We start from the raw sequence: 26,384 nt of genomic DNA on the forward strand, positions 1-26,384 counted from the left end.
TCTCCGTGACCACTCATGTTGGATCAATTCAACAATTTGTAGCCTATTACATTTCTGTTGCATTTAGTTGTTTTTGGGCATGATATCCCTTACGTTTTTTTGGGGGGGGGGGACGCTAAGGTTTAAAAGACCCCAGATCATTTTTTTTTGTTCTAGGCGAAGTCGTGATTCCGCTGGAGAACGTGCAGTATGTCTCGCACTCTCATATGCCGCGTGAGTCCATCCTAGCCAATCAGATAGCGAGGAGGAAATCACTTCCTGGATTCTGTCCACTTATCAGCACGGTGGACTGTCACGAGCGCCTTCTCTGTCGACCGAACGAGAGAGAACACTACCCTTGCACACGGTTAGGCCTGATAAAGGTAAGATGAATACATGTATTGTATTTATTATTTTGTGACATTAGTTTACTTAGTTAAGACTATAATTGCTTCTTGTCTCAAATTTTTATAAAATATCCGCTAGTTTTAGACAATTTGTCTGATGACATTGTAGATGACATCTGATGACATATCCCCTTCATCATCATCATCATCATCACCGAAAATGCCTAGTTCTCTCAGTGGTCTATATCTTTGGTCTTTTGTATTTTCATTTTGGAGCTTTCAGTTTTTGGAATGCTATTCATGACATGATGTTGCTTGGCCATGTCTTGAAGCTTGGTAGCTAGTCTATTTTAAACCGTCAGCTGGCGAGATGTTACTCATTTAGATACAGCAGTGTGTGAGTCTGGGGGAGAGGAAAGGGAGTCAAGTTGCAATCACATAGCTAGATAACAGTGTTTCCTAACTACTGAAGTACCCTGCCACACCTTTCCGTACCATTTTTATTAGATGAAGACAGTTCACTATTGTTTGCTTGCCATTCACTGGTATGCAGTGTGGCCAAGTTAGTACTAGATGTGGGAGGGTGTAGCTACAGAATGTAGCAATCTGTTGCTGAAACAATGTAGCCAACTGGTTATTTTGTGGTTCTCTTTCGGAGATGTTGTTTCTATTTGCACGTCGACAATGGAATAGACATAGTGCACGTTTACTAAGATAAATATTTAAATAGTTTCATTTACCATCTTTATTGATTTTATTGAACTTTTATTTAACTGGGCAAGTCAAATGATGTTTTACAATGGCGTCCTACCCCGGCCAGAGTCTGTAGTGACGCCTCTAGCACTGAGATGTGGTGCCTTTAGACCGCTGTGCCGCTTGGGAGCCCCTCGGGAGCCCCATCTGTTAGATATTTTAACTAACTTGTCATACCCACTCAGAGATAATGGAAAAACAGGTCGAGGCAAGAAGCTGAATTTAATCCTGGAATGTCAAGTCTCTTTTGTAATGTTTTTCCATTGTGAGGAAGCCCTTTAGGAAGCATTATCAAACAAGGCAGACGGACAAAAACACAACGTGTTATAACTTAATGTGTTATCGCTGTTATTACTACCACAGGGATTATGTTTTGTTTCCTTAAATGTCAGGGGACTTTAGCTGCTGTGTGCTCCGACTGTAGGCTAAACATTACTGTGAGTGCTATAGAGATCAAGAGTCGTGTCTCTGTGTGTATGCGTCTGTTAATGCGGGCTGACAGTTGCCCCCTCTGCCCTCCCTTTCTGTCATTTTGAGCCAGTGGCGAGTTTCCACACAATCTACATTTAAGGACAGAGTATTTTCCATTGGTCCAGAAGGGGTTGGTTGGTGGAGTGTCTGTCTGTCAGGCTTTAGTGCCTGAGACTGGAACATGGGGTTCATTCATGCATTTATAACAGTGGAGGGGTAGATGAACTGAAAGTCAAGGCAAATACAGATTTTAAAAAACAGATCTATACGCTATGTTCTGTATTACATAGTCCAGTCACTCGAGTGCAGGGTTCATCAACTCGATTCAGCCGCGGGACGATTTTTCTTGAGCGGATGGTCAGGGGGCCGGAACATAATGACAAATCATTTGTAGACAGTCAAATTGACCGCAAGAAGCCCAAACAGATAATCTTTGATCATTTCAAACCTTGTATACTATCACGTGTCTCTCTATTATACGTGGAAATACTTGGGAACAAATGTCCAAAAATTCAAATCACTTGGGAGCTGATTTCCTGTTTTTTTTTATAGTCTTATGTCCAAGAATGAAAATTCTGAAGAAATTGCAGCGGCCAAATAAAACCACATCGCAGGCCAAATTCGTCCCTCTGGCCACTAGGTTGGGGAACCCTGCTCTAGGGGCAACCAGGGCCTTGGCTGTGTTCCAAATGGTGACCCATTCCCTATATAGGTCACTAGTTTTTTATAGAGTTGGCATTTGGGAAGCTAGCTGAATATAGAGCCTCTGTCTGGTCTAAAATCTCTCTTTCCACACACTTGAGACTTGGAATGTGAAGAGATAGCTGGGCTGCTAATAGACCAGAGAAATGCTCAGGACTAGGCTACATCACAGTAAATGTATAAGGTAAGGTAGGTAAGCTCATAAGCCAGGGTTAAGAAGACAAACCCACTGAGGTACATGTACAGTCCATTCGGGAAAGTGTTTAGACCCCTTGACTCTAATAAATAAAGTTCCAGCCTTATTCTAAAATAGATTAAATAGTTATTTCCCAGGACCACCCGGGTGGCGCAGCATCACAGTGCTAGCTGTGCCACCAGAGACTCTGGGTTCGAGCCCAGGCTCTGTCGCAGCCGGCCGCGACCGGGAGGTCCATGGGGCGAAGCACAATTGGCCTAGCGGTGTCTGGGTTAGGAAGTGCTTGGCCGGTAGGGATATCCCTGTCTCATCACGCACTAGCGACTCCTGTGGCGGGCCGGGCGCAGTGCACGCTGACCAGGTCGCTTTTGGGCACGGTGTTTCCTCCAACACATTGGTGCAGCTGGCTTCCGGGTTGGATGCGCGCTGTGTTAAGAAGCAGTGCGGCTTGGTTGGGTTGTGTATCGGAGGACGCATGACTTTCAACCTTCGTCTCTTCCGAGCCCGTACGGGAGTTGTAGCGATGAGACAAGATAGTAGCTACTAAAAACAATTGGATACCACGAAATGGGGGAGAAAAGAGGGGGCACATTTATTTGTTCCCCCCCCCCCCCCCCCCCCTCATCAATCTACATAATGACAAAGCAAAAACAGGTATTAATAAATTTTTGCAACTTAAAAAATGTTAAATAAATCTAACTGAAATATTACATTTACATAAGTATTCAGACTCTTTACTCAGTACTTTGTTGAAGCACCTTTGGCAGCAATTACAGCCTCGAGTCTTCTTGGGTGTGACTCTACAAGCTTGGCACACCTGTATTTGGGGAGTTTCTCCCATTCTTCTCTGTAGGTCCTCTTGGTGATCCAAAGTAGCGGGGCAAAGGTATAGGACGACAGGCAGGTTCAGGGTCAGGGCAGGCAGAATAGTCAGAACCGGGAAACTAGAGAAACGGGAAACTAGAGCAGGGAAACAAAATGCTGTTAGGTTCTACGAACAAAAAACGAACTGGCAACAGACAAACCGAGAACACAGGTATAAATGCATAGGGGATAATGAGGAAGATGGGCGACACCTGGAAGGGGGGTGGAGACGAGCACAAAGACAGGTGAAACAGATCAGGGCGTGACAGCAGCAACTTTGTACAGGTATTCTACACACCTGCATCACATGACATTGTCTGCAGCACTTCTTCAGCATTATCTGCATGGGCCTGAATATTGACTGGTTTTCATCAAGCTGTCCGCTCAACAGGAAGCTTCACTAACCAGTGCCTGTAATCTGGTTCAGGTTATTAATCAACCTACCAGGGTGTTTACAAACACTACAGGAACAACATCATCCACATGTATTGATCACATGTTTACTAATACTGTAGAACTTTGTTCTCAAGCTGTATCCGAACCCATTGGATACAGTGATCACAATATAGTGGCTATATACAGGAAAGCCAAAGTTCCAACAGCTGGGCCTTAAATAGTGTATAAGAGATCATACAAAAGATTTAGCTGTGACTCTTATGTGGATGATGTTCAAAATATTTGTTTGTCTGATGTGACTAATGAGGAGCATCCAGAAGCTGCACTTGATGAATTTATGAAATTACTTCTTCCAATTATTGATAAACATGCACCCGTTAAGAAACGGACTGTTAGAACTGTTAAGGCTCCATGGATTGATGAGGAATTGAAAAACTGTATGGTTGAAAGAGATGGGGCAACAGGAGGGGCTAATAAATCTGGCTGCAAATTGAGAAATGATATGACTAAAAGAAGAAGAAGAAGAAGAAACTGTATTATGAAGCCAAGATCAACGATATAAAGAACGACAGAAAAAAACAAAGACTAATTCAACTCCATCATCCAATCAGATGGCTTATTCATCACACAACCATTTGATGTTGACAATTATTTTAATGATTACTTCATTGGCAAAGTGGGAAAATTTAGGCAGGAAATGTTAACAACAAACAGTGAGCCATTGTATTCATACATCAAAAAAACAAATAATGGAAAAAAAAGCATTTCAAGTTAGAATTTTGTAAAGTTATTGTGGGAGAAGTGAAAGATTTATTGTTATCGATCAATAATGACAAACCTCCTGGCATTGACAACATAGATAGAAAGCTACTGAGGATGGTAGCTGACTCTATAACCACTCCTACTGAGGATGGTAGCTGACTCTATAGCCACTCCTACTGAGGATGGTAGTTGACTCTATAGCCACTCCTACTGAGGATGGTAGCTGACTCTATAACCACTCCTACTGAGGATGGTAGCTGACTCTATAGCCACTCCTACTGAGGATGGTAGCTGACTCTATAGCCACTCCTACTGAGGATGGTAGCTGACTCTATAGCCACTCCTACTGAGGATGGTAGCTGACTCTATAGCCACTCCTACTGAGGATGGTAGCTGACTCTATAGCCACTCCTACTGACTCTATAGCCACTCCTACTGAGGATGGTAGCTGACTCTATAGCCACTCCTACTGAGGATGGTAGCTGACTCTATAGCCACTCCTACTGAGGATGGTAGCTGACTCTATAGCCACTCCTACTGAGGATGGTAGCTGACTCTATAGCCAGCCCCCCCCCCCCCTCTGAATCTCCCCGTACATCCTCCCCCGCTCTCCCCACAACGACCAGAGAACCACACCCCTTCCCCATGGGACTGAATGAAAAGAAAACATATAGATAAATATATATACAGCATAACTGGTTTGTATATGTGGGGATTTAGCTGAGATTGTTCTTTACAGAGTCAAGTATATTTATCTAGGCCTCAATTGTTTGTTGACGAGCACCATTTATTTTCACTGTTGATAATTCTGTTATAACTTCTAATAGTGACTGTATCCACTGGTTAAATGGGAGAGAGTGAGGTGGCTGCCATCTTAAGAGCTAACATCCTCTTTCTCATTTCCTCTTCAATCTCCACCTTCTTCCTCTCCTCTCTCCACCCTCTTCTTCTCCTCTCTCTCTACTCTCTTCCTCTCCTCTCTCTCTCCTCTCTTCCTCTCCTCTCTCTCCACCCTCTTTCTCTCCTCTCTCTCCACCCTCTTTCTCTCCTCTCTCTCCACCCTCTTTCTCTCCTCTCTCTCCACCCTCTTTCTCTCCTCTCTCTCCACCCTCTTTCTCTCCTCTCTCTCCACCCTCTTTCTCTCCTCTCTCCTGTGTAGTTCCAGAACCATGTCGATCCTGAAGATTCATGCTCGTGAGATTTTCGACTCCCGTGGAAACCCCACCGTGGAGGTCGACCTGTACACCAAGAAAGGTAAGAGATAATACTGGAGCAGGGCTATCTGTAAACATTGTTCTCTTCAAGGGTTTGTGTTCGACTTTGGGTGCATGCCTTGCAGACGCTGCCTTTGCCCGAATCATTTTTGGAACTTCTACTTTACATTATTAAGTCATGTGGTGTGAGTGTTGCACACACCACTGTTCTCTCTAATGGGGCAGTTTGAACAACTTGAGCAACATTGCATGAATGCACATTATCTAGGATGTATTTAGCAACACACTACTGTCTGTACTGTGTCGGATTTGCAGATTATTTTTGGTTTCCTGAATTGATCACTTTAGAGTGATGAATACATTTTAAAGTGGTGGAACAGTCTGTCAGTTTACGGTGAATAACACCTAGCAGAGCTAATGAATCAAACATGTAATGTCCCTAGCAGGCAGCATTGGTCTGGCTCTGATTTAGTGCTCTGATGAAGTACTCTGATGAAGTGCTCTGATGAAGAGCTCTGATGAAGAGCTCTGATGAAGAGCTCTGATGAAGAACTCTGATGAAGTGCTCTGATAAAGTGCCAACTCACTGTGCTACTGCTCATTGTGTCGTGCAGGGGAGGGCGGAAGTGGAGGAGGAGGAGGATGTCATTGTTTCCTTGGCCCACTCCTTTAACGTTCATGTTGTTTATATAGTGCATTCAGAAAGTATTCAGACCCCTTGACTTTTTCCACATTTTGTTACGTTACAGCCGTATTCTAAAATTGATTAAATAGTTTTTCCCCCCTCAACAATCTACACACAATACCTCATAATGACAAAGCAAAAACAGGTTTTTTGAGATGTTTGCAAAAGGCGATTACAGTCTCGAGTCTTCTTGGGTATGACGCTGCAAGCTTGGAACACCTGTATTTGGGGAGTTTCTCCCATTCCTCTCTGCAGATCCTCTCAAGCTCGGTCAGGTTGGATGGGGAGCATCGCTGCACAGTTATTTTCAGGTCTCTCCAGAGATGCTCGATCGTGTTCAAGTCCGGGCTCTGGCTGGGTCACTCAAGGACATTCAGAGACTTGTCCCGAAGCCACTCCTGCATTTTCTTGACTGTGTGCTAAGGGCCGTTGCCCTGTTGGAAGGTGAACCTTCGCCCCAGTCTGAGGTCCAGAGTGCTCTGGAGCAGGTTTTCATCTAGGATCTCTCTGTACTTTGCTCCATTCATCTTTCCCTCGATCCTGACTAGTCTCCCAGTCTCTGCCGCTGAAAAACATCCCCACAGCATGATGCTGCCACCACCATGCTTCACCGTAGGGATGGTGCCAGGTTTCCTCCAGACGGTAGGCTTGGCATTCAGGTCACAGAGTTCATCAGAGCAGAGTCCTTTAGGTGCCTTTTGACAAACTCGAAGTGGACTGTCATGTGCCTTTTACTGAGGAGTAGCTTCCACTCTACTATAAAGGCCTGATTGGTTAAGTGATTGGTGGAGTGCTGCAGAGATGGTTGTCCTTCAGGAAGGTTCTCCCATCTCCACAGAGGAACTCTGGAGTTCTGTCAGAGGGACCTCCCTGACCAAGGCCCTTCTCCCACTGATTGCTGCCAAAGGTGCATCAACAAAGTACTGAGTAAAGGGTCTGAATACTTATGTAAATATTATATTTTAGCTTTGTCATTATGGGGTATTGTGTGTAGATTGATGAGGACAATATTTTTTTTTTTAATACATTTTAGAATGAGGCTGTTAACGTAGTAATGTTGTAATACTTTGTAAATGTACTGTATCTCCATGAATTTAAAGTATTTAAAAAAGAGTTATTAGATCTTGGAATTGGAAGAAGTAACATTCATTCTGGAACATTCCACATTATAAGTGATGGAAAGGTCAATGCCTGCTTTGGTTAACAATAGCTTATTGTTGACAATACATGTACTGCCTTATTGGAATAAAGTGGACTGAAATGCATAGGTTCCCATCACAAATATCATTGCAATGTGGAAACAATTATGTTTATAATAGCTCTGCTATGTTAATCAATAGTGTTAATCAATAGTGTTAATCAATAGTGTTATTTTAGGTATTCCAGCACTTGGCCTGTCTGTTTCTCTGTGTTCTAACATGTTCATTCAAATCAATTGAATTCAAAAATACAACAATTAACAAGACATGACATAACACCAATAGATTTAACTCCAGGCTAGTCCCTTTCCAAGTTGCAGAGTGAGTTAGCTCCATGGTAAGGTTAGCCTATATCCTAGTCCCTTTCCAAGTGGCAGAGTGAGTTAGCTCCATGGTAAGGTTAGCCTATATCCTAGTCCCTTTCCAAGTTGCAGAGTGAGTTAGCTCCATGGTAAGGATAGCCTATATCCTAGTCCCTTTCCAAGTGGCAGAGTGAGTTAGCTCCATGGTAAGGATAGCCTATATCCTAGTCCCTTTCCAAGTGGCAGAGTGAGTTAGCTCCATGGTAAGGTTAGCCTATATCCTAGTCCCTTTCCAAGTGGCAGAGTGAGTTAGCTCCATGGTAAGGATAGCCTATATCCTAGTCCCTTTCCAAGTGGCAGAGTGAGTTAGCTCCATGGTAAGGGTAGCCTATATCCTAGTCCCTTTCCAAGTGGCAGAGTGAGTTAGCTCCATGGTAAGGGTAGCCTATATCCTAGTCCCTATCCAAGTGGCAGAGTGAGTTAGCTCCATGGTAAGGTTAGCCTATATCCTAGTCCCTTTCCAAGTGGCAGAGTGAGTTAGCTCCATGGTAAGGTTAGCCTATATCCTAGTCCCTTTCCAAGTGGCAGTGAGTTAGCTCCATGGTAAGGGTAGCCTATATCCTAGTCCCTATCCAAGTGGCAGAGTGAGTTAGCTCCATGGTAAGGTTAGCCTATATCCTAGTCCCTTTCCAAGTGGCAGAGTGAGTTAGCTCCATGGTAAGGTTAGCCTATATCCTAGTCCCTTTCCAAGTGGCAGTGAGTTAGCTCCATGGTAAGGGTAGCCTATATCCTAGTCCCTATCCAAGTGGCAGAGTGAGTTAGCTCCATGGTAAGGTTAGCCTATATCCTAGTCCCTATCCAAGTGGCAGTGAGTTAGCTCCATGGTAAGGTTAGCCTATATCCTAGTCCCTTTCCAAGTGGCAGTGAGTTAGCTCCATGGTAAGGTTAGCCTACTGTACATTCTACAACCTACTAGAGAGAGAGAGCTAGCAGATCAGATCGCGTTGGGGGAGTGAAAATAGCTACTGTCTGTAATGGTACACTGCTTGGACAGCTCTACTGTTACTGTAATGGTTCCTACTGGTAAATGTTGGTCATACTAAGACACATACAGTAGAATTAGTGTTTCCCCTGTAGTCATTTAGCAGCAGAACATTTAAAAAATAAAAACATGTTTTACCTTTATTTAACCAGGCAAGTCAGTTAAGAACAAATTCTTATTTTCAATGACGGCCTAGGAACAGTGGGTTAACTGGTCTAGGAACAGTGGGACAGTGGGTTAACTGGTCTAGGAACAGTGGAACAGTGGGTTAACTGGTCTAGGAACAGTGGAACAGTGGGTTAACTGGTCTAGGAACAGTGGGTTAACTGGCCTAGGAACAGTGGGTTAACTGGTCTAGGAACAGTGGGTTAACTGGTCTAGGAACAGTGGGTTAACTGGTCTAGGAACAGTGGGTTAACTGGTCTAGGAACAGTGGGTTAACTGGTCTAGGAACAGTGGGTTAACTGGTCTAGGAACAGTGGGTTAACTGGTCTAGGAACAGTGGGTTAACTGGTCTAGGAACAGCGGGCTAACTGGTCTAGGAACAGCGGGTTAACTGGTCTAGGAACAGCGGGCTAACTGCCTTTTCAGGGGCAGAACGACAGATTTGTCTACTTACCCAGAGTCAGATGAATTCATGGATACCATTTTAATGTCTCTGCATGCAGTTTGAAGGAAGTTGTTAACTAGCATTAGTGCAATGACTGCTAGCGGTTCCCATATACTTCCAGTCATTGTGCTAATGCTAGTTAGCAATGGCTCGCAAAACGACCTTCCACTTCTTCAAACTGTACACAGAGATATACAAATGGTTCATTTTGACTTGGGGGGGGGGGGTAAAAAAATTGCTTGATTGTCAAAATCTCGCACTAGCCCTTTAAGATCATAGTGACAAGTGTCAACATGTATTTGTAGCACACAGATTGAAATTTAGAAATGGCAGTGAGTGAGTCTGGGGGGGAGGAAAGGAAGTCAAGGTGCAGCTAGATAAGTGTTTTCTCACTACTGAAGTACTCTGCCACTCCTTTCCGTACCATTTTTATTAGATGAAGACAGTTCACAATTGTTTGCTTGCCATTCACTGGTATGCAGTGTGGCCAAGTTAGTACTAGATGTGGGAGGGTGTAGCTACAGAATGTAGCAATCTGTTGCTGAAACAATGTAGCCAACTGTGGTTATTTTGTGGTTCTCTTTCGGAATGTTGAGAAATCAATGTTACTATGTTTCTATTTGCACGTCGACAATGGAATAGACATAGTGCACGTTTACTAAGATAAATATTTAAATAAATAGTTTAATTTACAATCTGTTAAGAGTTAATCATTAAACTAGGGAGTACACACACACACACGGCAAAATACTTCTTATCACACCCAAAGATATAAAATCAGGTGAAGGCAAGAAGCTGAATTAAATCCTGTGACGTCAAGTATTTTATGACATTCTTCATTGTGAGGAAGTCATTTAGGAGATTGTCATCAGGTTTTAATCTGTCACCGCTGGAACACAGAACCCAAACCAGGCTGTTTCCCAAATGCCACTACTTTAGCACTACTACTACTTTAAGTGTAGATCCCTGGTCAAAAGTAGTGTACTATGTAGTGAAAAGGGAACCATTTGACACACACAGTACTGTATAGTTGAATTCTATCACTAAACTTCCAACAGTTTAATGTCAGTTGGGCTATCTTTAAACAATAGTTATAGCTGGTGCTTTCAAAGTTGATTATATTATATATTATTTGAAAGGTGATGTCATGACCTTTTCAGAACCACTTTTGTAAAAACAACGTTTGAAGTCAAAAAAATAAAAATACGCAATTTATACAGGTAATTATGACATGTATCCTAGAGGTCGAAGGTCAATGTTCTGTTTTATCTGAACATTCCTGAAAATGTCCTTAATTGATAGCTGTGAACCCAAGCTTTCCAATTATATACTGTATGATTTAAATGGTATACTTGAGCAATAAGTAACATTCATTTCTGGAACATTCCACATTATAAGTGATGGAAAGGTATACTGTATACTGACATTTGTTTTGTGATAGGGTCAAATCCATGAGGGAATAGTGAATGAGATGGAGGGATGAATGAACGAGTAATAACACAGAGGAAGTTGCCATTGCTGCGGTGCGATCACACATTTTACAACTAGGGACATAGACCTTCTAGAAATTCACTATGAGACATTATAGAGTCCAACTCCAGTCCTCCAGTACCCCTAACAGTCCAACTCCAGTCCTCCAGTACCCCTAACAGTCCAACTCCAGCCCTCCAGTACCCCCAACAGTCCAACTCCAGCCCTCCAGTACCCCTAACAGTCCAACTACAGTCCTCCAGTACCCCTAACAGCCCAACTCCAGCCCTCCAGTACCCCCAACAGTCCAACTCCAGCCCTCCAGTACCCCCAACAGTCCAACTCCAGCCCTCCAGTACCCCTAACAGCCCAACTCCAGTCCTCCAGTACCCCTAACAGCCCAACTCCAGTCCTCCAGTACCCCTAACAGCCCAACTCCAGCCCTCCAGTACCCCTAACAGCCCAACTCCAGTCCTCCAGTACCCCTAACAGCCCAACTCCAGTCCTCCAGTACCCCCAACAGTCCAACTCCAGTCCTCCAGTACCTCCAACTGCAGCCCCCAGACAAAAATACCTGATTCAACTTGCTTGATGATTGGTTGACAAGTAGAATCAGGTGTACTTGTCCATGGCCACGGGGAAAAAAGATTAGGGACTATTGGTGGTACTCGAGTGCCTAGATCAGAGTTGGGAAACACTGATATAGGGAACAGGGAATAAGGAATAGGGTACCATTTGGGATGCACAAGTCTGCTGCTGTATAAAAAATGGTATTGTTGGAGCAGAAAGGGCCTGCCAGATGTAACGTGTCTCTGATATATAACATAAAGGTCTTGAATTACATTCTCTGTTTCGTCTTTTGTTTCCGTTTCTATTCGCAGATCCAGTAGGGGTGAAAGTGACTTTCACATCCTCTGACTGATGGGTTTTCTAACCACAAAAAAAACAAAAAAAAAGCCATATTATTATTCATCCTGAATATAAGGCTTAAATCTCTCTGTGTGTCTCCTATGAGCAGTTAGTGGATATGCACATTTGATTCTATCTTTCTTCACGTGGTTGATTCCAAAATGTCTGACCTTGGTGTGTAGCTGAGGTCGAGACAGCAGTCGCATCCTGGAGACGTGTGTGTGTTACTCAGTAGAGAGCTTTTCTTCGTTGTTCAAGCCTGTTACATCACATTGATCTGCTTAGCAGGCAGCGACCCTCCCTCTCTCTTTTCAGGAAACAAAATGGGATTAACGTATGAGTGATGGAATTCTTTCCTGTTGATTTCACTACATAAATACCCAATAGAAAGACATCATATTATAACAAAATATGATTATTTGAATTTATATTGATATTATTGTTATTACTGGATCAGTAATGTAGTCTGCATCTGTAATGTAGTCTGGATCAGCAATGTGTTAGGAACTGGATCGGTAATGTAGTCTGGATCAGTCAATGTGTTAGGAACTGGATCGGTAATGTAGTCTGGATCAGTAATGTAGTCTGGATCATTCAATGTGTTTGGAACTGGATCAGTAATGTAGTCTGGATCAGTAATGTAGTCTGGATCAGTAATGTAGTCTGGATCAGTCAATGTGTTTGGAACTGGATCGGTAATGTAGTCTGGATCAGTCAATGTGTTAGGAACTGGATCGGTAATGTACTCTGGATCGGTAATGTAGTCTGGATCGGTAATGTAGTCTGGATCAGTAATGTAGTCTGGATCAGTAATGTAGTCTGGATCTGTAATGTAGTCTGGATCAGTCAATGTGTTAGGAACTGAATCTGTAATGTAGTCTGGATCGGTAATGTAGTCTGGATCAGTTAATGTGTTAGGAACTGGATCGGTAATGTAGTCTGGATCAGTAATGTAGTCTGGATCAGTCAATGTGTTTGGAACTGGATCAGTAATGTAGTCTGGATCAGTAATGTAGTCTGGATCAGTAATGTAGTCTGGATCAGTAATGTAGTCTGGATCAGTCAATGTGTTAGGAACTGGATCAGTAATGTAGTCTAGGCCCATATTTACAAAGTGTCTCAGAATAGGAGTGCCGATCTAGGATCAGGTCCTTCCTCTTATTCATTATGGTTTAAAATACAAAACTGATCCTAGGTCAGCACTATTACTCTGCAACACTTTGTGAATATCGGACCTGGTTTCAAATCAGTTTGTGGATATCGGACCTGGTTTCAAATCGGTTTGTGGATACCAGACCTGGTTTCAGATCAGTTTGTGGATACCAGACCTGGTTTCAGATCAGTTTGTGGATACCAGACCTGGTTTCAGATCAGTTTGTGAATACCGGACCTGGTTTCAGATCAGTTTGTGAATACCGGACCTGGTTTCAGATCAGTTTGTGAATACCGGACCTGATTTGGTATTGGTGCAGCTACTCTTCCCGGGGTCCACAGAAAACATGAAACATAATACAGAAATACAAAACATCAGTAGACAAGAACAGGTCGAGGACAGAACTACATAGTTTGTGCTTTTCTGACACATGTTTCACTTCTGTCTTCTTCAGGTTTCATCCTACAGTATGTAATGTAAATAGAGATGAAATAGACTCATTAACATCCTATCTTCTGTGTTCTCCAGGTCTGTTCAGGGCCGCTGTCCCCAGCGGTGCCTCTACTGGTATCTATGAAGCTCTGGAGCTCCGTGACAACGATAAGACTCGCTACCTGGGCAAAGGTACGCACAACTCCCTCTTCTGATTGGACTAGCTAGTAACACTCCCTGTTCTGATTGGACTAGCTAGTTACTTGTCATTTATAGGGCATAGCGAAGGTCACACCCCTTGCACAGTCTTCACATTTTACTGCCTTAAAATTACAACAATTGATCTACAGTGCATTTGGAGAGTATTCAGACCCCTTGACTTTTTCCACATTTTGTTACGTTAAAACCTTATAGGTTTTTCTCTCTCGTCAATCTACCCAAATGCCAAAGCAAAAACACGTTTTTAGACATTTTTGCAAATTAATAAAAATAATAAACAGATATATCAAATGTACATAAGTATTCAGAGTCTTTACTCAGTACATTGTTGATGCACCTTTTGGAAGTGATTACAGCCTAGAGTCTTCTTGGGTATGACGCTACAAGCTTGGCACACCTGTATTTGGGGAGTTTCTTTGCAGATCCTCTCAAGCTCTGTCAGGTTGAATGGGGAGCGTCACTACACAGCTATTTTCAGGTCTCTCCAGAGATGTAGGATCGGGTTCAAGTCTTGGCTCTGGCTGAGTCACTCAAGGACATTCAGAGACTTCTGCTGAAGCCACTCCTGTGTTGTCTTGGCTGTGTGCTTAGGGTCGTTGTCCTGTTGGAAGGTGAACCTTCGTCCCCAGTCTGAGGTCCTGAGCGCTCTGGAGCAGGTTTTCATCAAGGATCTCTGTACTTTGCTCCATTCATCTTTCTCCTTATCCTGACTAGTCTCCCAGTCCCTGAAAAACATCCCCACAGCATGATGCTCCTACCACCATGCTTCACCGCAGGGATGGTGCCAGGTTTCCTCCAGACGTGACAATTGGCATTCAGGCCACAGAGTTCAATCTTGGTTTCATCAGACCAGAGTTTCTTGTTTCTCATGGTCTGAGAGTCTTTAGGTGCCTTTTGGCAAACTCCAAGTGCGCTGTCATGTGCCTTTTACTGAGGAGTGGCATCCGTCTGGCCACTCTACTATAAATGCCTGATTGGTGGAGTGCTGCAGAGATGGTTGTCCTTCTGGAAGGTTCTCCCATCTCCACAGAGGAACTCTGGAGTTCTGTCAGAGTGACCATCAGGTTCTTGGTCACCTCCCTGACCAAAGCCCTTCTCCCCCGATTGCTCAGTTTGGCTGGGCGGCCAGCTCTAGGAAGAGTCTTGGTGGTTCCAAACTTCTTCCATTTAAGCATGATGGAGGCCACTGTGTTCTTGGGGGATCTTCAATGCTGCAGACATTTTTTGGTACCCTTCCCCAGATCTGTGCCTCCACACAATCCTACAGACAATTAATTTTACCTCATGGCTTAGTTTTTTGCTCAGACAACTGTGGGACCTTATATAGACGGATGTGTGCCTTTCCAAATCATGTCCAATCAATTGAATTTACCACAGGTGGACTCAAAGTTGTAGAAACATTTAAAGAATAATTATCAGCTTAATTTCGAGTCTCATAGCAAAGGGTCTGAATATTTATGTAAATAAGGTATTTCTGCTTTTTAATTTTTTATATAAAGTTGAAAAAAATTCTAAAAACCTGTTTTCGCTTCGTCATTATGGGGTATAAGAGTTGTACAAAGTTGGTCGAATCTTATTCAAACTGGTTTACAGCTGTAATAGCTGCCAAATGACATACGCAATCAAGACATGTTATTTTTGTATTAATTCGGAAATGGTTTCTATAACTTTCTTTCACTTTTAAATGTGTTCCCTTTTTAGATTTAAGGCAGTAAAATGTGTGGACTTTCACTAGGCTTTCACTAGGCTTTCACTAGGCTTTCACTAGGCACTGTATTTATAAATGGACTTTAGAAACATACTAGTCTTAGAATGTATTGTTGACATAGCTAGTTTCCAATGTTTGCTTCCATTTCCAATGTCCATGTACTCTAGCCTGGTCCTAGATCTCACTGTGCTGCATGGCCAGCTCGTGTGGTTGCCATGGTAATAACCCTAGGAGTTGGCAAGACAGCACAGACACATCTGGGACCAGGCTAGTACACAGCTCACTCTATACATTTTTTTCCCAATTACATGTTTTCTATCTTTCCTTCGTTCTTCATCTTTCTTTTCTCTGACACTTCATCCTTCTCTTCTCCTGTCAGGGGTGAAAAGGGCTGTTAAACATATTAATGAGTTCTTGGCCCCAGCTCTGTGTAACCAGGTAAATACACAGTGTGGTGGAGCAACAGGAGTAAGACAGAGATAACACTGAATATGGAACTGGTTGATTGAAAGCATGACTTTCAAGTGGGTTTGCCATGATTTGACAAGTAACTAACCTCTGTGGCAGGCATTCACAGACGATCACAGATTTTCTAAATCATTATTACGGCCATAAAAATATAATGACTAGAAGAGACATTCCTCCAAGTCAAAGTTCCGTGACGGGTGGACCAACCGGCGGCCATATTGTCATTCTATTTCTGTGATTACCCCATGATCCCAATAGTAGATCATTCCACTTGACGTTTGTTTAACCAGCCTAGTTGCTGCCACCACAGCAGATAATATTAGCGAGATCTATAGGCTTGCTCTGTGATCGCCTAGTAATGCCTGCTGCTCTTGCATGGTCTACTTCTCCCTGGGTCGTGACGCTTTGCTTGTCCCCTCTGCAGGTGTCTCAAAAGCTGTTGATCATATCAATAAAACTATTGCACCTGCGCTTGTTCGGCAGGTAGGAACATTCACTGTTTGACTAACATTGACAACGTTGTGCTGGTGTCGAGTCAGTGTTGCATAGAGAGTACAGGCATAGAGCAGCTAGTTACAATCCTGACTGAGTACAATGAAGTCAGAAGGTAAGAGAAGACACATCACTTCAAGTTCTGTTTATGAGTTCTTTTTTTTACCCCATGGAGTTTTCTAGATACAGTATATATCTTCTTGGTCTGTTGAATTTCTCTGTAAGATGTTATTATTGAATGTATTCAACACTGTACTCACCTCAGTGACCAGAGGTCTCAGGTAACCTGGCTAGGTAGCACCTCAAGATGCTGTGTGTAGTGTGTACTAGTGAACCTAAACATCCTTTAAGACAGGTGTTTTGAGCTAACCTGTTTGAACTTTGAACTAACCTTTTTTTGTTTGTCAGTTTCTTCCATCTCTAATGACTGGTGTGTTGTTCTGTGTCTGTCTGTCTGTCCTGTTGTTCAGAACGTCAACGTCCTGGAGCAGGAAAAGGTTGACAAGCTGATGTTGGACATGGATGGCACAGAGAACAAGTGTAGGTTACTTCCTTTTGGTTGGTATATGGAATTTTAGCATAGAGTTGAGTGCATTCCAGTGTACTAGGTTTCAATGCAAATACAGACATGTCATGTAACCTTCCTTATGCAAGCAATAAGAACAGCAGTCTACTTGAATAAATCAAATCAAATCAACAATTTAGGAAAATGAGAAAAAAGGCAGAAATTGTTTGCTTTATTGGCTCTTCGCTTTCTGTTCCCCCCCTCAGCTAAGTTTGGTGCCAACGCCATCCTGGGCGTGTCCCTGGCTGTGTGCAAGGCCGGTGCTGCTGAGAAAGGTGTCCCCCTGTACCGTCACATCGCTGACCTCGCAGGCAACCCCAATGTCATCCTCCCCGTCCCTGTAAGTTTATCGTCATCCTACCAGTCCCCATTTAAGTTTATCGTCATCCTTCCAGTCCCCATTAAGTTTATCGTCATCCTACCAGTCCCCATTACGTTTATCGTCATCCTTCCAGTCCCCATTACGTTTATCGTCATCCTTCCAGTCCCCATTAAGTTTATCGTCATCCTACCAGTCCCATTTAAGTCTGTGTTTACTAATGTGTGAGTCATCTTTATGTGACCTTGCATCAAGACTGTGTTGTCCTGCTGAGCTAAAGCTGACTTACAGTTGAAGTCGGAAGTTTACATACACTTAGGTTCATTGAAACTCGTTTTTCAACCACTCCACAAATGTATTGTTAACAAACTATAGTTTTGGCTAGTCGTTTAGGACATCTACTTTGTGCATTTCACAAGTCATTTTTCCAACAATTGTTTAGACAGATTTTTTCACTTATAATTCACTGTATCACAATTCCAGTGGGTCAGAAGTTTATATACACTAAGTTGACTGTGCCTTTAAGTAGCTTGGAAAATTCCAGAAAATGATGTCATGGCTTTAGAAGCTCCTGATAGGCTAATTGACATCATTTGAATCAATTGGAGGTGTACCTGTATGTATTTCAAGGCCTACCTTCAAACTCAGTGCCTCTTTGCTTGACATCATGAGAAAATCAAAAGAAATTAGCCAAGACCTCAGAAAAAGATTGTAGACCTCCACAAGTCTGGTTCATCTTTGGGAGCAATTTGCAAATGCCTGAAGGTACCACGTTCATCTGTTAAAACAATAGTACGCAAGTATATACACCATGGGACCACGCTGTCGTCATACCGCTCAGGAAGGAGACGTGTTCTGTCTCCTAGAGATGAACGTACTTTGGTGCGAAAAGTGCAAATCAATCCCAGAACAACGGCAAAGGACCTTGTGAAGATGCTGAAGGAAACAGGTACAAAAGTAACTATATCCACAGTAAAACGAGTCCGATATCGACATAACCTGAAAGGCCGCTCAGCAAGGAAACTACGGTTTGCAACTGCACATGGGGACAAAGGTCATACTTTTTGGAGAAATGTCCTCTGGTCTGATGAAACAAAAATATAACTGTTTGGCCATAATGACCATCGTTATGTTTGGAGGAAAAACACCATCCAAGCTGAAGAACACCATCCCAACCGTGAAGAACACCATCCCCACCGTGAAGCACGGGGGTGGCAGCATCATGTTGTGGGGGTGCTTTGCTGCAGGAGGGACTGGTGCACTTCACAAAATAGATGGCAGCATGAGGTAGGAAAATGATGTGGATATATTGAAGCAACATCTCAAGACATCAGTCAGGAAGTTAAAGCTTGGTCGCAAATGGGTCTTCCAAATGGACAATGACCCCAAGCATACTTCCAACGTTGTGGTGAAATGGCTTAAGGGCAACAAAGTCAAGGTATTGGAGTGGCCATCACAAAGCCCTGACCTCAATCTTATAGAAAATGTGTGGGCAGAACTGAAAAGGCGAGTGTGAGCAAGGAGGCCTACAAACCTGACTCAGTTACACCAGCTCTGTCAGGAGGAATGTGACAAAATTCACCCAACTTATTGTGGAAGCTTGTGGAAGGCTACCCGAAACGTTTGACCCAAGTTAAACAATTTAAAGGCAATGCTACCAAATACTAATTGAGGCTATGTAAACTTCTGACCCACTGGGAATGTGATGAAAGAAATAAAAGCTGAAATAAATCATTCTCTCAACTATTATTCTGACATTTCACATTCTTAAAATAAAGTGCTGATCCTAACTGATCTAAGACAGGGAATTTTTACTTGGATTAAATGTCAGGAATTGTGAAAAACCTCTGTCTCTGTCTAAGGCCTTCAACGTGATCAACGGAGGTTCCCACGCAGGCAACAAGCTGGCCATGCAGGAGTTCATGATCCTCCCTGTAGGAGCCAGCACCTTCAAGGAGGCCATGAGGATCGGAGCCGAGGTCTACCACAACCTGAAGAACGTCATCAAGAAGAAGTACGGCCAGGACGCCACTAACGTGGGAGACGAGGGAGGCTTCGCCCCCAACATCCTGGAGAACAAGGAAGGTGAGAGCCGATGAGCGTCAGTCAATCAATCAATCCATTAATCAGTCAGGTGTATAGCCCTTTTCTCCAGCAACAGTTGTCACATGACCAGCAATATGGCACCACTGCAGCGTCACTTCAGTGGAATAATGAGCTGTGATGCTGCTTCCTGATACTTCTGTGTCTTAGCTGAGAGGGAATGTCCTAGAACCCTCTAGTACTTCACCTAAGACTCCTTCGCCCCTCCATCTTCCCCTCCCGTAGAGGTTACATCACCGTGACCCTATGTTGGTGTGGCTCTTTCTATCCATTTGCCCAGGAATGCTACTCCGGAGGAGACAGATGAAGGCCTCAATCCAATACTGAATAATGTACAGACCAGTGTAGCTCTGTTTGTAGCTCAGTATATTTCAATCAGCACATGTGAGCGGAGTTGAGTGGTTGGAAATCCCATGATGCAGTGCGTTTTCCTCCATGTCTTTCCTAACGCTAATGCTAAAAAATAAAACGTTTTCCACGCGTGCTTCTACACCTGCATTGCTTGCTGTTTGGGGTTTTAGGCTGGGTTTCTGTACAGCACTTAAAGATATCAGCTGATGTACGAAGGGCTATATAAATAAATTTGATTTGATTTGATTTCCACACTCACAGAAAAATCTTCACTTTCGCTCCAAATTCACTCCATTCATTAAAAATCACAATTTAACCAGCACCCATCTATTTTTGTGACTAACTGGACCTACCAATTGGTTTTTAAATATTGAAACCAAACCATATGGATTTGAATGAAAAGTATTTGAATAAATATGAAAAGGTGAATTTAAGAAGCCAACATAATTTCAAATAGGTTACATGTCATATTAAATAGCATATAAACACTATATAGGTCAGGAGCCAGACAGGGAGCCTAAGAATGAATTTATAACTATATATAAAGCCAAACAAATCTCCTTATTCATCGTGAGGGAATCTTAAATTAGAGTTATCTATGTTCCTCTCAGCTCTGGAGCTGCTGAAGGAAGCCATTGGCAAAGCCGGCTACACCGACAAGATCGTGATCGGCATGGACGTGGCCGCCTCCGAGTTCTACAAGGACGGGAAATACGACCTGGACTTCAAGTCACCTGACGACTCCAGCCGTTACATCACCCCAGACCAGCTGGGAGACCTCTACAAGAGCTTCGTCAAGGATTACCCAGGTTGGTGTCCATGCATCCCAACTGCCACCCTATTCCCTATATAGTGCACTACTTTTGACCCCCATCACCAAGTGGGATAGGTTTCCTGGGGTCGGCAGTGCCACTACCACTAGATGAAGGATTACCCAGGTCTGATACTAAGAGAAACACTAATCCTCATTTTAAGACTCCGGCTGAGTTACCCAGGTCTGCTACTGAGAACCACTGATCCTCATTATACTGTTAAGACTCCGGTCACAGTCCCGAATGGCACATTATTCCCCATAGGGCACACTACTACCCATAGGGCTCTGGTTAATAGTAGTGCACTATGTAGGGAATAGGGTGCTATTTCTGTTAGGCTGAGTGACTGACTTTCGCCCTCTGTAAGAGGCCAGGGCCTCTGTGGATCTTTAACGTACTGTAATACTCCTCTAGCTAGAGTTAGCCCTGATGTATGGGAGCCGAAGGTAAATCTGTTGAACAATAAATATCTAATTGCACTCAATTAGGCTTTAAAGTGGCTTATCCCTTCCTCTCCCCAGTAGTGACCTCAACGACGTGCTCTAACAACTAACCCGTTACAACCATCCTCCTCTTGTCTTCTACAGTGGTGTCCATTGAGGATCCCTTCGACCAGGATGACTGGGCGGCATGGTCCAAGTTCACGGCGGAGACCAGTATCCAGGTGGTGGGTGACGATCTGACCGTCACCAATCCCAAGCGCATCGCCAAGGGTGTGGCCGACAAGGCCTGCAACTGCCTGCTGCTCAAGGTCAACCAGATCGGCTCCGTCACAGAGTCCCTGCAGGCGTAAGTACTGGTCCACGCGCAGACAGACAATTCATATATAGTTAGCGACACCACTCGCTCTGTACCACTGGCACCCATTTTGACTTGCTCAGGGAAGTGTTTTTTTTTTCATACAGAATGTAGTGTACTACCAGATATAATGAATGTTACAGAATAGAATGTAGTGTACTACCAGATATAATGAATGTTACAGAATAGAATGTAGTGTACTACCAGATATAATGAATGTTACAGAATAGAATGTAGTGTACTACCAGATATAATTAATGTTACAGAATAGAATGTAGTGTACTACCAGATATAATGAATGTTACAGAATAGAATGTAGTGTACTACCAGATATAATGAATGTTACAGAATAGAATGTAGTGTACTACCAGATATAATGAATGTTACAGAATAGAATGTAGTGTACTACCAGATATAATGAATGTTACAGAATAGAATGTAGTGTACTACCAGATATAATGAATGTTACAGAATAGAATGTAGTGTACTACCAGATATAATGCATGTTATAGAATGTCGTGTACTACCAGATATAATGCATGTTACAGAATGTAGTGTACTACCAGATATAATGCATGTTACAGAATGTAGTGTACTACCAGATATAATGCATGTTATAGAATGTAGTGTACTACCAGATATAATGCATGTTACAGAATGTAGTGTACTACCAGATATAATGCATGTTATAGAATGTAGTGTACTACCAGATATAATGCATGTTATAGAATGTAGTGTACTACCAGATATAATGCATGTTATAGAATGTAGTGTACTACCAGATATAATGCATGTTACAGAATGTCGTGTACTACCAGATATACTGCATGTTACAGAATGTAGTGTACTACCAGATATAATGCATGTTATAGAATGTAGTGTACTACCAGATATAATGCATGTTACAGAATGTAGTGTACTACCAGATATAATGCATGTTACAGAATGTCGTGTACTACCAGATATACTGCATGTTACAGAATGTAGTGTACTACCAGATATAATGCATGTTATAGAATGTAGTGTACTACCAGATATAATGCATGTTATAGAATGTAGTGTACTACCAGATATAATGCATGTTATAGAATGTAGTGTACTACCAGATATACTGCATGTTATAGAATGTAGTGTACTACCAGATATAATGAATGTTACAGAATAGAATGTAGTGTACTACCAGATATAATGAATGTTACAGAATAGAATGTAGTGTACTACCAGATATAATGAATGTTACAGAATAGAATGTAGTGTACTACCAGATATAATGAATGTTACAGAATAGAATGTAGTGTACTACCAGATATAATGAATGTTACAGAATAGAATGTAGTGTACTACCAGATATAATGAATGTTACAGAATAGAATGTAGTGTACTACCAGATATAATGAATGTTACAGAATAGAATGTAGTGTACTACCAGATATAATGCATGTTACAGAATGTAGTGTACTACCAGATATAATGCATGTTATAGAATGTAGTGTACTACCAGATATAATGCATGTTATAGAATGTAGTGTACTACCAGATATAATGCATGTTATAGAATGTAGTGTACTACCAGATATAATGCATGTTACAGAATGTAGTGTACTACCAGATATAATGCATGTTATAGAATGTAGTGTACTACCAGATATAATGAATGTTACAGAATAGAATGTAGTGTACTACCAGATATAATGAATGTTACAGAATAGAATGTAGTGTACTACCAGATATAATGAATGTTACAGAATAGAATGTAGTGTACTACCAGATATAATGAATGTTACAGAATAGAATGTAGTGTACTACCAGATATAATGAATGTTACAGAATAGAATGTAGTGTACTACCAGATATAATGAATGTTACAGAATAGAATGTAGTGTACTACCAGATATAATGCATGTTATAGAATGTAGTGTACTACCAGATATAATGCATGTTACAGAATGTAGTGTACTACCAGATATAATGCATGTTACAGAATGTAGTGTACTACCAGATATAATGCATGTTACAGAATGTAGTGTACTACCAGATATAATGCATGTTACAGAATGTAGTGTACTACCAGATATAATGCATGTTACAGAATGTCGTGTACTACCAGATATAATGAATGTTATAGAATGTAGTGTACTACCAGATATAATGCATGTTATAGAATGTAGTGTACTACCAGATATAATGCATGTTATAGAATGTAGTGTACTACCAGATATAATGCATGTTACAGAATGTAGTGTACTACCAGATATAATGCATGTTATAGAATGTAGTGTACTACCAGATATAATGCATGTTATAGAATGTAGTGTACTACCAGATATAATGCATGTTATAGAATGTCGTGTACTACCAGATATAATGAATGTTATAGAATGTAGTGTACTACCAGATATAATGCATGTTATAGAATAGAATGTAGTGTACTACCAGATATAATGCATGTTATAGAATGTAGTGTACTACCAGATATAATGCATGTTACAGAATGTAGTGTACTACCAGATATAATGCATGTTACAGAATAGAATGTAGTGTACTACCAGATATACTGCATGTTATAGAATGTAGTGTACTACCAGATATAATGCATGTTATAGAATGTAGTGTACTACCAGATATAATGCATGTTACAGAATGTAGTGTACTACCAGATATAATGAATGTTACAGAATGTAGTGTACTACCAGATATACTGCACAAGGAGACCGTAGGTGATGTATTGTCTTCCTTGACTCCGGGCCTAGTTTTCTTAGGTAGACATTTTACAATACCTTCAAAGAAACGAGTGAAACCAAACTACAGTAGCTGTATCTAAGAACTAGATAATGAACCTGTAGTGGTAGTAGTGGTAGTGGTAGTAGTAGTAGTGGTGGTAGTAGTAGTGGTGGTAGTAGTAGTAGTGGTGGTAGTAGTAGTAGTGGTGGTAGTAGTGGTAGTAGTTTTAGCAGTGGTAGTTGTAATGGTGCTAGTAGTTGTAATGGTGCTAGTAGTGGTAGTTGTAATGGTGCTAGTAGTGGTAGTGGTAGTAGTAGTGGTGGTAGTAGTAGTGGTGGTAGTAGTGGTAGTAGTTTTAGCAGTGGTAGTTGTAATGGTGCTAGTAGTTGTAATGGTGCTAGTAGTGGTAGTTGTAATGGTGCTAGTAGTGGTAGTGGTAGTAGTAGTGGTGGTAGTAGTAGTAGTGGTGGTAGTAGTGGTAGTAGTTTTAGCAGTGGTAGTTGTAATGGTGCTAGTAGTTGTAATGGTGCTAGTAGTGGTAGTTGTAATGGTGCTAGTAGTGGTAGTGGTAGTAGTAGTGGTGGTAGTAGTAGTAGTGGTGGTAGTAGTGGTAGTAGTTTTAGCAGTGGTAGTTGTAATGGTGCTAGTAGTGGTAGTTGTAATGGTGCTAGTAGTGGTAGTTGTAATGGTGCTAGTAGTGGTAGTTGTAATGGTGCTAGTAGTGGTAGTTGTAATGGTGCTAGTAGTGGTAGTTGTAATGGTGCTAGTAGTGGTAGTTGTAATGGTGCTAGTAGTGGTAGTTGTAATGGTGCTAGTAGTGGTAGTTGTAATGGTGCTAGTAGTGGTAGTTGTAATGGTGCTAGTAGTGGTAGTTGTAATGGTGCTAGTAGTGGTAGTTGTAATGGTGCTAGTAGTGGTAGTTGTAATTGGTGCTAGTAGTGGTGGTAGTAGTAGTTGTAGTATTTGTGGTAGTGGTGAGCTCTAGCAGCAGTAGTTGTTTCTTTATCCCAAGATTGGAATTTGATTCATCACAAGCATCTTTATACAAGACAGACATTGATCCTGTACCTGTTTCCTGTGTAGCTGCAAGATGGCCCAGACAAACGGCTGGGGAGTGATGGTCAGTCATCGCTCTGGAGAGACAGAGGACACCTTCATTGCTGACCTGGTTGTCGGTCTCTGCACTGGACAGGTAGGCTACACCTCTTTTTAAGATCAATAGATAGATATTACTACTGGTGTGGCCTGAACCACAGCGTTGTTGGCCCAAACCTCTGCAGACAGACATTTGTTCTGTCCTTTAGTGATATTCTATTACATTCAATGCAACTGCAAGCTCCCTCACCAAAGTTGTTCAGCTTCGGTTATTCTCAGTTTTGCACTTAGCTACAGCGAGTGTACCGATAACTTGGTATGCTGTGTTCCAGTGAACGTAAGTAACTGATATGCTGTGTTCCCATCTCCAGATCAAGACCGGTGCTCCATGCAGGTCTGAGCGTCTGGCTAAGTACAACCAGCTGCTCAGGTGAGCCCCCCCGTCCCCCCCCGTCTTTAAACTCTATCTCAGCTGTATAAAATGCTGTCGCTAGGAAAACTACCATGTCATATGTTCTTCATTATATATATCTCCATGACTTAAACGAGCTAGACTTGGCCCAAATATCACTCATCTCAATGTACAATTATCAAGGATAGGATAGTACTCGGTTGTTTTATGACTTCCTCTTTTAGCCGTTAGAATGGTTCAAGTGTTGAAACCACAAACTGACTGTTTGACTTCCCTTCCATAGGATTGAGGAGGAGCTTGGAGACAAGGCTGTTTTCGCTGGCAAAAACTTCAGGCACCCAATCTAAGGAGGTTTTTCTATCCTTGGGCCTTCTTGATTTCATCCTGCATACATACAGTGCCCCACACACACACATAAATGCCACACTAGGTCGCTCGCCCTGCCCTGTCTGGAGGACATGAAACCTAAGGTCCAAGTGTGTCCAGGAAACCCTAATCTAACTCTCACTGCAGTACACTAACCCATCTTCTATGATTTGGCTCCTCAGTCGTGTCGGTCCTTTATTTGTGTTAGTGTAACGTTGTCGTGTGAAGACGAGAGGTTTTTTGTTCGTTTGGCTTCTTGTGAGTTGTAGTGATTCTTGGTAGCCTCCTACTGAGTACTATTATTCTAGTGAAGAGCTACTTTTAAGTTTAGCACTGTGCTGTTATTGAGACAAGAGTATTGTATGTGCAATGTGTTGCCTCTGAAGAGAAGTTCCTGGTGTTGCTACTGTAAACGTTGGCAGAATTACAAGAAATAAACAATCTCCTATGAAACGGACCAGAGATGTCA

The 26,384-nt window shown here is 42.2% G+C and overlaps 1 protein-coding gene across 2 annotated transcripts; it reads left to right on the top strand.

Annotated features, from left to right (window-relative positions):
• Window positions 1–26,384, top strand: eno1a (enolase 1a, (alpha)). Of its 2 annotated transcripts, none has more exons than XM_031794794.1 (12): window positions 1–362; window positions 5,630–5,724; window positions 13,583–13,678; window positions 16,306–16,364; window positions 16,844–16,913; window positions 17,145–17,278; window positions 19,120–19,342; window positions 20,323–20,520; window positions 21,111–21,312; window positions 25,126–25,234; window positions 25,509–25,567; window positions 25,833–26,384. In XM_031794794.1, the coding sequence occupies exons 2-12, from the start codon at window positions 5,640–5,642 to the stop codon at window positions 25,894–25,896; spliced, it is 1,299 nt and encodes a 432-aa protein (XP_031650654.1). In that variant the 5' UTR covers window positions 1–362; window positions 5,630–5,639; the 3' UTR covers window positions 25,897–26,384. The 2 variants fall into 2 exon arrangements, with proteins under 2 accessions (XP_031650654.1, XP_020362630.2); XM_020507041.2 differs by lacking the exon at window positions 16,306–16,364 and adding an exon at window positions 15,793–15,851 and having other exon boundaries at window positions 231–362.

The sequence above is a fragment of the Oncorhynchus kisutch genome, linkage group LG17, assembly GCF_002021735.2.
Source record: "Oncorhynchus kisutch isolate 150728-3 linkage group LG17, Okis_V2, whole genome shotgun sequence".
In the NCBI taxonomy this organism is placed as follows: domain Eukaryota; kingdom Metazoa; phylum Chordata; class Actinopteri; order Salmoniformes; family Salmonidae; genus Oncorhynchus; species Oncorhynchus kisutch.